We start from the raw sequence: 15,315 nt of genomic DNA, 5'->3' as shown, positions 1-15,315 counted from the left end.
CGTGACTGAGAGCTGCGTTACCGATATTGTGTTGATTCCCAGGTCTAGAAAATAAACAGGGACCACACAGAACTGTTTGTTCCCACCACAGCTTGGCCAGTGACCTAGCCTAAGATGCCATCTGCCCTAAATTTATTGTGTTCTTAAGTAAAATGGCATAATGCTAAGTTTTCAGGATCTGCAAGCTGAGGAATGACGTTCTGACTGCTATTCACAGCCCACTGGTCTGCACAGGCAGGGCTGCACCAACGTAGGCTATTCTGGTGTCTTCCACCCCCTCACCCTTCAAACCAAACAACTTATTTTGGGGCTGACCCTCCAACTCCTTCAAACACAGAAGTTCCTATATGCACTGCCACAGGTAAATAATACTGTTTCTTCGCAGAAGCAAGAACAGAGTGTCCATCTGTCAATAAAGGTTAAAGTATTAACGACAGTTATTGATCAGCTCTTCTGAAAATATTATTTCCTGCTTACATAAATATCAGCAGATAGAATGGGATATGCTTTAAACAGATTAAGTACTCAGCCCACAACTGTATATATGAAGTCAGCAATCCTATCATCCAATTAACTGCAAGCCAGTTTCAGATAAAAACACACTTGAATTATGAAGAAAAACTAAAAGTTCACATGCTCTGACTGCAGTAAGTGCTATGTTCTCCATACAAAAACAAAAATCGAGTATGATTACAAAACAAAAGGCCAGAGATTTTACATAAGAAAAAATAACTCCAGAAAGCAACATAATGTGCACCAGCATCTTTTCAGAGAGGCAAACAGAACAAGACTTTTTCTCTCTGGATACAAAGACAGTCGCACTAAGGAAACATCTGTGCACTCAGCATATGCAAATATACAGCGAAAAAGAGAGATTCAGGAATTTTGCAATCACAACAGATTGACACCGAACCAAAGTAAAAGGGTAAGAATCTAACCGTAAGCAGCTAAAATAACACAATTTTTGTGGAATCTTAGAAAAGTACTTGAACTATCTTAAATGTCTAAGACAGCAATTCTAAAACCAATTCTGACTTTATCTTTCCCCACAAGATGCTGGGGGGATGAAACCCTAAGAAAGAGGGCTAGAGATCCCACAGAAGAGAATAAAGTCAACACACTCCACCCAGTCCCAAGCAAGTTCCTTCAAGCTGCTCAGCAACATCCAGATGTAGCCACTTTGCACAAAAGCCATCATTCTGAGTTCGTGCTCTAAGAAACAATCAAAAAACAAATGTTACAGTCCAAGTCCAAAAAAGCCACATTGCTTTGTTATGTGTGCGTGCAAGCAGGGACGCATTTGTTCATAACCTGTTAAGCTGGCAAACTAGGTCCGTTGCTTTGGCGTAAAAACAGCTTCTGCATTAAGGACCCAACTTTAAAATTACAGAACACAGCACTAACTTAAAACTCACTAACACTGAAGATGAGGATTTGATTTTCCTGGTCTTCTTACACCGTAAATTAGCATGATGGAACACAGTGTCAGAAAACTCAAGTGTTCCAGTCCAAATATTAATTTGTAGCTTTACTTCTGTATCATGTTTGGACTTTTCAGTGCATTTCAAAATCCAATGTTCTGCCATTTCTGCAAAAATCTCTCAATTTCCTAAGAACACATTTTTTGGTATTGACCATCTGACTATACATGTTACTAACATTCTTAGAACCCCTCACATTTTCTACATGACCTTTTTATAAAAAGGCAAGAGGCCTTTCGCACCTCATTTTGAATGTCCCATGGGAACAAGTATTCAGTTAGGGAATGCAACAGCAGATGGTTTGCAACAGCATAGTTGCAATGTTCTTCTATGCTACAAAAAAATAAATAACATAGATATGGTATTTTCAGTCACTTTCCATAAGGGAATAAAATAACTGTAACATGTCAAGCAGCGCTTTCCCTTTAAAATCTGTAACTGCAATCAGCTAATTTGAAAACAAACCAAAAAACACCCTGCAAAACAAACAACCCCATTGCCTTGGTCAACTGTCTTTGTCAAATCTACACTTTCAACAGCATCTCAGCCCATGTTCCTACATTTAGGATTATAATCCAAGAAAAATATTTAGATGTGTTGTACACCCCCAGCAGAACTCAGGTCCAAACCGTGTCGAGAAAGGTTCAGACTGAACCTTTATGGTTTAAAAAAAAAACGATAGATACTCTTAGTGCCCTAACACTAGGCTGTTTCATCAAGACCGTGACTGAGCTGAAATGAAGAGCTCAGATTTGAGACATAAGGCTGAGAAGCTGCATATTGAACGCAGCATTTGTCTAATTGAAAGACCAGTCAGAGCCTGGTCCTCGGGGTGCACAGAGACTCACTGTTAATCGCATTAGCCCAAACGGCTCACATTTCCTGCAGGTGGCCAGGCTACCAAAACTGCAGAAGCTGGGGAAAAAAAAAAAAAAACCACATAGATCTAACAAAGAGACATTCCTGGGTTTCAGGGGAATTTACTTCCCCCATCAATTACAGGGAAAAACAAAAAACCTAGAAGCCAACCCTTCAATTGCCTTTTTTTTTTTTTTTTTTTTTTTTGCTTTTCATGCAAGTAGAGTGCAGAAACTCTTTTTTGGGTCCTAAAAGCTACCACAGGAAGTTTCTCAGCTCCCACAAAAGCCAAGTACAGTATCCCCTTAAATAACTTCTGCTTTCACAGATCCAATATCTACACTAATCAACATAAAGAGCTATCGATTAAACAGCGTAAAGACTCTCCATCCCAGCTGTATTATTCATCAGAACCCAGAGGTAACAAAAGGGCCAAATGCATACCATCAGCAAACTGACGGAAAAAAATCAGATCTGCAAACACCAGGACTCTTCAAATTATGAGCATAAGACAACAGACCATATCCTGTGTCTAATGCAAGCAGCTTCACAGATTCAGCAGTACAATGCTGATTCATACTGGTCAAAGATGTAGCTAAATTTCTTATTTCTGTAATATTTTTTGTAACAGCCAGCTCAAGCCAGTGAACTGTTCCAATCCTAAAGGCTAAACAAGGTGATACCTTTAACTGTATTACAAACAGGTAATTTAAAAAAAAAAAAAACAAAAAACTTTGATGCAAAACAAAGTGATTAGTGCTTCTTTCACAGAAGTCTCAACATTTCAGCGGTTGCAATGCAGCACCCGCACTGGAACCAGATAGATGTTATTGCAAGAGAGACCGCTATTTAAACAAAGACATTTGTTCTTCCTCTCCTCATGATGCTATCTTATCACAGTCCAAGTGTTTTACATCAGCACACTGAAATTATGTGTAATGAACAAGGACATGCAAGATAAATTCTAAGAATTACAAAGCAAATACTTCCTTTCTCTGTAAACAGTATGACTGAATCCACTTCTTGAAGAAATCAAGCTATATTTATATTCACCCTCTTCAAATGCTACAGGCAGCCATAGAAGGATAAGTTTATAATAAATTGCTATATTTGGAAACCTTTGTTGCTAAGCATCTTCTAACATTCAGTACAGTTTATACCATTCATGTCCCTGCTACATAATTAACATTTCATATGTTTTTCCAAAAAAAAAAAAAAAGTGCCGTGCTTATCTTTGTTGTTAAATTAAAACCATTATAATTTTTTAGGGAATTAATAAAAATTTGTGTGGCAAATTAATTAAAGCAGAAGCAACAAGATCTCAGGGGCATACAAACACTGACACTATATGCAAGGATACAGCAAAGTCTGTCTTCTAGACACTGCCTCTGCTTGAGAGAAAACAATTCAGAAAGCAGCTGTTGACACTAAAAGGCAGTCTACTAAATAATTTAGGACACAGTACACCTCTCCCAGTCTTAAGAATATGACTAAGCCCTTTTCTTGTTAAGAATTCTGTGCATGTGAATCCCTCAGAGGGTACTCAACTCCTCAAGAGTCTACCACGAGGAGTCCATTGCAAGCTGATGTCCACAAGATGTGGTCCAGTACCCATCAAGGCATTTGCAGGTGTTCCATGCTATGCTGTTAACCTGTACGAAGGCATGCAGTTAATTGTGGAAATCATATTGCTAGGTAGTAGAGAATCATGGCAAATCCCAATTTCTCCAATGTAGCCAACTACAGATAATGTAACCTCGAACAGAGATGACGTACACTAATTCTGAAAGCATTGTATCTAAGCTAGTGATACTTGTCAAGTTAGAAATACCAGTTCTACTTTTCATTTTGCTGGAATGACTGTAGTTATTTCTAAAACAGACAAATAATATTTGCTTAACATGTGAGGGGGGATACAAGTACTCTGCAATAACTAAGGCTGAGATAGATACACATACAGAGTTGATGCCCATCACCCTGTTGTCAACTCTTACAACAATACCATAAACTTCATCATATCTAGCATTTTTCCTATGAAGTCACAAAATTTTATGGTTTCATTTTGTGAGAAGCTAGAACTGTATCTTTAGTAGAGGAAAAGAAGGTATTAAAAGATAAATCCACCAACATTTAAAAAATTCAGCAGACCAAATAAAAACATTCTTAACTGATTATTATATCCATCTATATATAAATATCGATGGTGTTTGGTCATAATACCCTGTTTGGAAAAGTTTCGAGCACACTGCACAGATTCTCCAGGTTTCTTGTCCACCTTTCTTCTCCTTGCCCCCTCCAGTATACACACCACCATGATTCTGTACACACCCTATACAGAGCGGCCTAGAAACATTCAGCACAGGCTGAACATTAAAGGGTCCTAAAACTTCTTGATGACCTCCGTGAAAACGCACAGTGTTGCTGAACAGAATAGAAAACTTGCCTGTCTGACCCTAGAAGTACCACAAAGCAACTCTTGCACTGGAAAACAAACAACTTCTGCCAAGAAAACTGTTTGAATATGTTTAACTCTACAATAGCTATTTACTTTTCATTAAGACATGTTCTTCAGAATTATATAGAAGACAAACATCACATCTTTTATAATGAAGTATCTTCGAAAACTTAACGATAGATACGAAAGTGAAAGGTTTGCCTACCATAGCCCTACAGGTACTACATTTACCATGTTACATTAATTACTACACCCTTGGTTTATATAAGCAGTATATACACAATAATAAATGTGTGTTAAAAAACAGAGTTGAAATATAAAGCTAAGGAAGGATGAGTCCTTCGGAAACAATCTAAATTTTGTATTAATAATATGCACATATTTAGCTTGTAAACTTTCAGGCTTTCCAGCCACAAATGAAGTACCTAAAGATATAAGCGCAGTAACCAGGACTCAAGAGTCTCCCAAAGACCACTACTGTAATGCAATTAGCAAGCAACAATAATCTTGCACCAAAAACTGAACATGTGTTTCTGAGTGCAGAACTCTTGCTTCTAAACTAGTTTCCATGTTTCACATGTACTTAGACACACATCACGTGTGACAGTGGCACAAGTAACCTTAAAATTTGTGAAAGAACTCAACTCAGATATTAAGTACATTTGAATATTAAGCATTTTGGTTATTTAGAAATGCGCACCAGCAGTCTCAATGATATGTTTATATCGTGTTTTATGTTGTAATATATACGAAATATTAAGTTCGATTCTGAGCCCTACATTACCAAAAGGTTATTGACAAACTGGAGGGAGTTCAGAGAAAATCAACATAATTTCTCAGAAGGCAGGAAGGACTTATTTATGAAGAAAGATTAAAAGAGCTAAATATTTATAGTTTGGCTCAGTAATGAATGAGGAGGTAGGGGACATGAGAACAGCCTAGAGATATCTGAAGGGTGTAAACACTACAAAAGGAGAGTGAACGTGTTATACAAGGATGTAAATAGAAATAATGGGATAAAACTAAACAAGGAAAACTTAGGCAGAGAGCATTCCTGGACAGCAAGCTATCTTGGCCCAGGGCACAGCTTCTTACGTGAAGCAATAGAAGCCCATTGCTTGGAACAACAAACAAGACTAGAAAAAACACTGGAAAATTTGCCACATGGAATAACCCTGCTCTGCTGAGGAGAAATGTTACCTCATAAAAGCTAGTCTTTTCTAAGTTTAATTCCAGTGAAAGCAGTAATATTTTACAAGGTGATGAAAATTTAATATAGAAAATAGATATCAAGAGCTTAATCAGAAAAAAAGAATGCAACTAAGAACGTTCCTTAACCACAAGCAACTTAAATTAAGTTTATGTAATACTTCAACCGAATCACACTTCTGCAAATCTTTGAAAAGGAAAAATACATGTGGGCTGCAAAGAGTTAACAGCACTGGACTGTATTTTCCCCAGCAGAGGTCACTCCAAGTTAACAAACTACAAGGAAAGTTTAGAGCGTGGATTCAAACTTGAGGAAAGATCAACAGCAAGGAGACATCCTCCTTCCCTCATTCCCAGCACTGGCTTTGGATTCAGAGCGCCCAGATAACAGCACATCTTGCAGTCAGTCACAGGTAGATGTCAGTTCGGATCTACATAGCATGTAATGTTCAATTTGCACAACATTCAACATTTATTTTCTGTAAGGCCCTCATGAAGTGGGTAACGATCACGTATTTACAGCAGGATAATGAAGTGTCCAGAATCAACGTGCGTATGCACAAGCAAAGCCTAGGCTGGGTCATGTTTGGAATTGAAACCACAGAACTTTTCACTGAAAATTTTAGATTACATTAGTTAAGTATTTACTACGTGAGGACCGTGACACAGGCACATTGACAGGCTTCCAAAAACACAGAGGAAGGAAAATAAAAAGGGAGTTTCTTTTGTGTTGTTGTTTGTATATACTTGTTTTAAAAAGAATGTTTGCTAACTTAAAACAGATCTTAAAACACAACCAAAGCCAACAGAAGAACACTATAAAAAGAATAGTCTGTGTCCATACATATTTTTTCTTCTTGATCCATATAAAAGTCCACAAATTCATATTTGAGAACTATCCCTTAAAAATTCCAGAAACTGGCAACTAAAAATCTTGCTGTTCCAGGTGCCATCACCCCTAATAAAGCTTCTGTCATCTTAATAGTTAATTCTGATGCAAGAATTAACTGTGCACCGTGCCACTGCCAGAGGAAGCTGTCCCAGTGCCAAAGGAAATAAAAGTAACCAGCATATACCGCAAACATGTATTTGCGAACTACAAGGGAGCAAATATGCGTAAGGAGAGCTGAAGAGTCATATTTTGACTAGACTGTTTTAAAAGGCTGCTCATGGGTAGATTTAAGGTCCAACACTCAAACCTCATAGACACATTCTAGCAAAATGTAAGAATTGATAGAGCGTACTTTTAATATTTCATCCAATGAAAATAGAAGCAAGCTCATGTTTAAGTATTCCCTGGAACATACTGAACCCTGGCTGCGTGATGCGTGGATAATTCTCTAGGGCTATGCCTGCACCAGAGGCCAAGGGACACTTTCCAGCCCTCAGCTCAGTGCATGTTCTCCAGCTCTCCCAGCTCCACTGCACAGCCCAACCCAGGTGCACACAGTCCCCTAGCCCCTGTCACAAGCTCCTTATCTGCAGGCAAATGAAGTACAGGCACAAAATACAGAAAGAAGCCACAGTAAACATCCCTCAGGCCCACAGTCTCAACATCCTGGGAACAAGGACCCACAGGACAAGATGGCTAGCCTGAGAACCACTCAGGATTTTTGCACAGAAGGGGTAGGCTCTAGAGCAGAAAAACTCTCAGGGATATATCAGTTAACTCACTAAACACATTGGTTTACTGAGAGACAGCTAGCTAGCTAATATGCTAGAAATGGCACATGAGATTATTAATCTTAACATTTGATTTTAAAATCTATTAATGCTCAGAAGAGTTTTTCTGACCTGCCCAAGAGCAGACTCGTGTTCCTCATATTTCACGCTTGGCTACATTTTCTTTGACACAAAAATTAATTAAGTCTCATTGTTTTAAAAACTATTAGTACAGACTGTGGATTTTTATTTGTTTAAACAAAATAAGGAGACTAACAATAAAGATCCTAAATAAGATACACAAAGTCTTACCTGCTTCCTTGCACAAGGCTGCTAAGTCTGCACCCACATAACCATGTGCGCTATCAGCCAGTTGCTCCAACTCAGCTGCCGTGAGCGAATGGGGAACTTTCTTAAGAAGTTTTTGGAGTATGTCCAGACGGTCTTGGGCATTAGGAATCCCAATTTCTATCTCTTTATCAAAGCGACCAGGTCTGCGCAGTGCTGCATCCAGTGCGTGAGGACGATTAGTGGCCCCAAGGACCAAGAGCTGCCCTTCACTGCCCTCCTGAAGGCAAACAATGCAAAATGCTAATTTTAAAAGAAAATCAAATGTCATGCAGCTTACAAACATACTTCTTGCTTACCTTTTCCAACTATTACATACACTAAAATCCTGATGCTAGCTCTAAAGGAACAAAGCAAACTTTTCAGAATACACACCCCACAAGTGATCCCATCCAACCCATCCCTAATTGCAATTTAGCGATACTATAGGCTACACACACATACAGATCATACAAGAGAAACCTTACTCCAAGATGGCCTCATCCCAGTGTCTCACACCCTAATCTCCAAGAACCTCCTTTCCTATATCAGGCAAGTAAGCACCAAAACAAAAAAAAGAAGTGTTTAAACTAAAAGGCAGCGTTGGCACAGGAACAAAAAGGTATCAGCAGACCTTGAATAAACGAGATTGGGAAACAAATCATTTAAGGTATCAAAACCAGCAGAGACAGGAGGTTATAAAGCTTCCTGCAGGTTCAGTAGGAAAAGCAAGGTCAAAAATCCTAACCAGTTTCGTCAAGCTCTTCTTTTTCACATTTAGAGTGAGGCAAAATCAGCTGGGAGGTCTCTTGCTGTGCCATTCCTCTTTTGTGAATGAAGCACCTTCTCCAGGAAGAATATCGATCAGCCTTTGCCATCAGAAAATATGTTCTGCCTGTGAACAACTCTGGCTGGGCAACTCAAACTATAATGCAGGAAAATAATGAGAAATAATGCAACCAACATACATACCTCCAGAAGTATTTTGATTACTTTGATTTCAGAGCAATTAAAAACACCTGGCTTAGTTAAATGATGGACTTTCACTAAAATTTCAGTTTTATCTCCAGAACTACAACAGTGGGAGAAGGCAAAGAAAAGACAGTGAATGGATGAAAACTTGCTTTCTTTTAATCTCAGTTATCAGGAGACATTCCCTTCCTGTGTCTTCTGCCTAGCATCCAATAAAGCATTAGATAACTATATAAAGTTTCACTTAAGCCTATTTTCTTTTCCCCCAGAATGACACATCTATAATTGGCTGCATTATAGAAGCAAAATTATTTTGTTCAGCTAGTCCCCATATACTTTGATTGTCTCAATACAGTCTACTTACTGAGCCAATGCCATCCATTAATGTCAGCAATGAAGCAACAACTCTCTTTTCAACTTCATTCTGAGCCCCTTCTCTCTTTGGACAGAGTGCATCCAACTCATCTATAAATACAATGGAGGGGCGACTGTGGGGGAAAAAAAAATTGTTAAGGTGCTCAGGAAGATCTAAAACACCAAGGCAGAGTAGTGTAAAGCTGTTTATGGAAAATGTCCAGTTCCTCCAGAAATTAAAAAGCATTCCATCCCTTTAGGCAACTGGAAGTTTCAACCTTGTACGTGGTTTGACTCAGAGAGACAACTAAAATGACTAATATAATAAAATGACCTACCAATTTACTTTTCTATGACTCTCTCCCAAAGACTCAACACTAAATATACTGATTTTGTGAGTAAAAAGATAGTGTTTGATTTGCCACTTCTACAAATACAGGATGCAATACTCTTTTGATAACATATTATGAACAACGTCTGGAATTCTGGAGTCTGCTTTAAACAGGTCTAATAAATTTGGACAGAACGCTACTCTAAGCTAGAGGTATGCTATCTCCAGTACCAACACTAGCTCATTTAGAGCCGGTTTCCATGTCTCAGCACAGTACTACACTGGTCTCCAAAGATAAAACTAGACAGAGACATTTGGATCCAGGTGAAACACTGCTACATGCTTCCATCTGTTGAAATAAGCATACAGTGCACTAACGACACAGATTGGGCAATCTGGCACCATCTGTAACAGTCCTTAAAAAGGGTAGTGTCCAAAAGCATTTAATAGGCATACTAGAATTTCACTGCTTTCCTTCTAGCTAAGCTCTATATAAACAAATTTATTTCCTTTTAAAAACCACTGCAGGAAAAAATTACAATTCAAAGATTTTTGTGAATGTTTTTCTTTTAAGAACATTAACTCTGGAACCAATACCGCAAATAAGAGAGCACGAACAAAATTCTCCAAAAGAACATACCGCAGAGAAGCTTCAGCAAATATCTGACGTAATCTTGATTCGGACTCCCCATAAAACCTGTAATAATTTAAATATTTTAATTAAAAAAGCTTTTTTGGTCTTTTCCAGGCAACTTGGAAAATTACTGCTCGTGTGTTCCAAAATGCCATAGCACACCCTTTCAAAGTCCCGAAGTACATGCAAATCTACAATAATCTTTACTTCCACAAAGACAAGGAATTAAGGCAAAATCATGCACAGGCAAAGATATAACCATCTTATAACTAGAAAAAAAAGATTAAGGGGAAAAAAATTGTCCCTTCTGTGTTAGAAACAGTTTTATCTATCTTTTTAAAGAAAAAAAAGAAATTAGTTCCCTGGAGACATTAATCCGCGCAGTGCCGTCTCAATTTCAAATATGCTGTAACAAGTCACTCTTCTTGTTGCAGAACTAACATGCAATTGCAAATGTAGTTTTAGCCCCCTCTTTAATTTAGTCCATGCCTTACACAAACTTCTTGGCCAAATCCAATAAACCTCTTTTATTACATGAAGAAACATAAGCCCTACTTGAGACAACCTTTCTCGTTTGTTTTTGACTCTCTTGGGCAAATAGCCCATAGCCAATTCTATATCTACATCTATCCACAACAGATAGATGCCAGGACAGATTTTGTGCTACTATATTTATAGAATTAATGAAAATAAATTGGGTGGACTTACTTGCTTATTATTTCAGGACCATTAATAACGGTAACGTGAGCACCAACCTCATTTGCAATGGCTTTGGCAATCATAGTCTTCCCGGTACCCGGAGGGCCATATAATAGCACTCCTCTAGGAGGAGGGATTCCTTTAAACACACACATGCACACAAACAGAAAAGAAAGTTATTTGCAATAAACGCCGCACTGAACAACCTGCACTTGTATATTTCACTGTCACAGTTATTACCAATTATAACTTGACCTCAGCATTAACTTCTTCAACAGACATATCATTTTGAGAAAATTGTAGGCTTTCAGTGGGGACAGCACTCATGAGACGTACATCTACATTTTTTACTTTTGAAGCCCAAATGATTCTGTTTAAAAAGCAACTATTTAAATCATTACATTTTTTCAGTAGTTCAGCTTTATCATTCTCCCTATGCATTGTGGTGTTTGTTTGGGGTTTTTTTTTTTTCAAAAAATTATTGGACTGAGTACCTAACATGCATGAATGTACCTTATTAAGTTATTAATGATTCTCCCAGTGCCATTATTACAAATTCTCAGCATCAGAAAACCACTTCTCTTCGACTCCAAAAAATCTCAGAAATACTGTAAGGCTTGATTCAAGACTATTTACAAAAAGATGAAAAATACACATCAAAAAGATGAAGTTGCCTCTTTAATGGCAAATGTAAAGAGCCAAAACAGACAGAAACATTCAGGCACAGAACAAGGAACTACTGTGTACAGTTAAAACCGGAACAAAACTCCAGGTAACTGCATGAAGTCATATTACGATCCCAGGTGAAGAGCCAAAAAAAAAAAGTTTCAGACTGGCAAAGCCAAATTAAGTGGGCACAAAGCCAAAACCAGAAGGTGAAAAATTAGAAAACAAAAAGAAGAGACAAATGTTTGACACAGGACTGACCCTGGCATAAGAAACATTACTGAAACACAACCAAAGAAGAAGTATCAGTTGGAGTCTGGAATACTAGACAGGGAACGATGCTTGAAGGGCAGGTCACATCCTGGTGTTGACAGAGAAGAATACAGCTGGAGTGGACAAAAAGCCTGAATCTCAGGAACTAATATACTCAAAAAGAAAAAAAACTATCTGCTAACTGACAGAGGCTAGAAATAAAGTGGTTTTATGGACACGTTACTTCACAACAGTCCATTAAACCATGTGCTGCTCCCTCATGTGGCGTTTCTGGTACTGACAGGAAACGGAGCTGCTGAACCAAAGGTCTCCCCTCAGATGACAGCCTCATTCCTCATGTGCAGACAAGGATTCTCAACACTTGCATGGTTACTAAAGGTTTGTAACTGGTGAGGAAACATCATCATCTCTCACATAATTAGTAGAGAATCTCATGAAGCACTTCTGGGACTAAGTAAGAAGAACATTGGTGTTGAAGCAAACTTTCTGCTAATCCAAAACCATGTAGTGATGCTGAGGCTGGAGGTCAGCTGGACCACACGCGGATGAAGATGCCTCACCCCATCCCACTGACACCTGCCGATCACGCCCCAGCAACACACACTGAAAGAGCCACCTGTGACTTACGGAAATTGTCCCAATGATCAATGAAATCATCTCCTCTCTAAAGTATTTGTGTGGGAGAAGGTTAAGGCAGAGAAATAAAAAGCCTCAAAGACGTGATATTAAAGAAGTATTTATAGGTAAGAGCCCTGTCTCAACAGTGATGCACACCTAGACAAGTACAATGAGCAGACATGCCTGCTTTATGTACAAAGTCATTTGTGATAATTACACAGTACAGAGTTTTATCTTTGTCACAAAAATCCTCCAAGTTCATATATATATGTTAGAGATAAGTTCATATATGGCAGTAGTAATCGTGCTAGTTTTTCCACCCTGTAATTCCATACTAAACACGCTGAACAGTCTGAGTAAACAGCCTCAAACACTTCCTTAAAGTTTTGTGGGAACCCTACAACACATAGGGATAAAAACAGTAGAAGATTTAATCTGAGTTTTTCTCATCTTAAAAAAATTTAAGTAGTTGACTCTATCAAAACAGATTAAATTCTTGTGACAACACAAACACCTGCACCTTTCAAATGCCCAAGTACAGAAGTCTCTCCTATTCACTATATATTCTGCTTATGCATACCTGAATTTTCTGAGATGCACATACTTCTTTCCTACTCAATTATTTTTCACACAAGCTAATCATAACATCTTCATAGTATCCATACAGTATAATTATAAAACAGTTTGACATTGTTTGGACACACAAGTATACCAGATCATTGTTACATAAAATTCAGTGCATATTCCTGGAATAACTTGGGGGTTTCTTTTGAAAAAAATGTCACATTAAAGAAAAAAAACTAGTATCAAATGAAGAAAGCCAACTCTTAGGCATCATACCATAACTCTTGAACAGTTCAGCTTGCTTCAAGGGCAGTTCAACTGTTTCTCTAATAGTTTTGAGCTGGTTGCTTAAACCTCCTATCATATCATAGGTGACTCGGGATTCACAATCACCATCTTCTGCTACATTGGTCCTCGTTTCAATAAAATTGATTCTAGTTCTTGAAGAAATGAAATAAAAAGTGTCTGCATTGCTCATTGTTCCAGTTTTGCCAGTTAGCAGGAGTCCCTCACCACCTCCTTTCCCAGCCAACTCCAAACTGTCAGTGATGTCTGCACCATCTCCCTCATCTCCCTTGCTGTAGGTTTTATCTCCCTGACCAGAGTCTTGATCACTAGCTGCCACAGCAGAACTGGGTGCAACTGGTGAACCTGGATCCATCGGTTTGCTTGGTGTGCTCATCGATGCAACCTCTGGACTATCATCAATGTCCATCTGGCCAAGCTGTAAGGACAAATCTAATGTACTCATCTCCAAATCAGATCTTTCAAGGTCTGGCTCAGGCAAATCACTGGAAACAGCACTGTCCTGGGCAGTCAGCTCTGCACCATCTGTTCCTTTCACTTTCATCACCACGATGTTACAAAGTCTGCCATAGAAAGTGAAAGCCAAGAGGTTTCCTGGTAAAACTATTTTCCCATCTATGAGAAGACGAAAAAAAAAAAAAAAGACAAGAATAAATATCAGTCTACTTTGGCAGCAATAACATTCAGACATTCTTGCAGCAGAATTGTCATTTATCAGGAAGCCTGAAGAGTGCTATAAATTGACATCACAAAAGGTAGTTAGGTAATTTCACGGTAATTTCAGGTAATTTAAACGATCCTTTTGTACACAAGCAGACTGTACTGAATAAACGTCTGTCAGTATCATATGTAATCTCTCATACTAAGCTCATTGTTAATTTGAGCCTTTTAAATTTCATACAGCACACAAAGGGAGATTATGGAATTACTATCGTAAGAAATAAAAATACTTTATTTGCTGTGTGCCTTATAGGTTCACAATATTTCATGTTTAGCCCACCTTCTTTGAGAGTTTTGGCCTAAACAAAGGTAAGGTTTCAGCCCTTGCGTTGACAGAGAAAGATCAGGAAATGTGATCTGAATGCACCCTACAGGCACAAAAAAAGAAAGGCAAAAATGTAAATAAGATTTATTATTTCCAGCTAAAATCATGAATTTGAATGCAGCTCATGTCTCGTGCTTCTTAGCGCAGCAATACTGTAATTAATTCCTCAACCAGATGATTCCCTTTGAGTAGAACAATTTGTCGTGCTTTGAGTAGCAATACCTTGAATAACTTACCTTGCCTTTTTCCTTTACATGTATACATATCCATCACCCAATGAACAGCAATTTTGCTTCTTTACCACTAACATAAAAAAAGATTCAGAGTATGGGATTTCAAGTTAATACTGATCACTTATCTTGTTTTTAATGCGTAGCATTGCACTTCTCTTCACAGTGCAAGTAAATTCTGAAGTGCATCACAGCACCAGCCAGAAGGCCAGCAACAGCTGCTAAACAACCATAACTTGAACCAGCAATACGTATAATGGACAGAATTCATGTAAATTAGATATTTATAGCATGGCAAAATTATTTAGCCCAAAGACAACAGATACCCAAAAGAAGTGTGAGTAGAATAACGTCCTCTATTTTGCCATAAGGCCCTGCCCAAGAACATAAGACAAAATGGTTTGGTTTTCTATCCAAAATTTGATGACCTACAACAAAAATTGAACAGTCAAAAGAGAAGCAGCAAAATTTATACCTAGGTTTCTCAGTAGGCAGACAGACATTTCCTCAGCATTTATGGTGGCATCTTTGTCCCTGTAGTCAGAAGGAAAAAAAAAGTATTTTTCCAAGCAGTAAGTACTTCAAAACCAAGAGTCCACACCACTAAGGCACCAGGATGATGAATAACACC

The 15,315-nt window shown here is 38.2% G+C and overlaps 1 protein-coding gene across 1 annotated transcript in view; it reads right to left on the bottom strand.

Annotated features, from left to right (window-relative positions):
• Positions 1 to 15,315, bottom strand: part of AFG2A (AAA ATPase AFG2A) — a 209,182-nt gene that overhangs the window by 189,169 nt on the left and 4,698 nt on the right. The window contains 6 exon segments of the mRNA XM_075420941.1: positions 7,978 to 8,233; positions 9,329 to 9,452; positions 10,290 to 10,346; positions 10,992 to 11,121; positions 13,380 to 14,024; positions 15,160 to 15,218. Coding sequence (XP_075277056.1) covers positions 7,978 to 8,233; positions 9,329 to 9,452; positions 10,290 to 10,346; positions 10,992 to 11,121; positions 13,380 to 14,024; positions 15,160 to 15,218 — 1,271 coding nt within the window.

This window comes from Opisthocomus hoazin, chromosome 5, assembly GCF_030867145.1.
Source record: "Opisthocomus hoazin isolate bOpiHoa1 chromosome 5, bOpiHoa1.hap1, whole genome shotgun sequence".
NCBI lineage: Eukaryota > Metazoa > Chordata > Aves > Opisthocomiformes > Opisthocomidae > Opisthocomus > Opisthocomus hoazin.
Note: the sequence above shows the minus strand (reverse complement) of the source record. Positions and strands in the feature narration are given on the sequence as shown.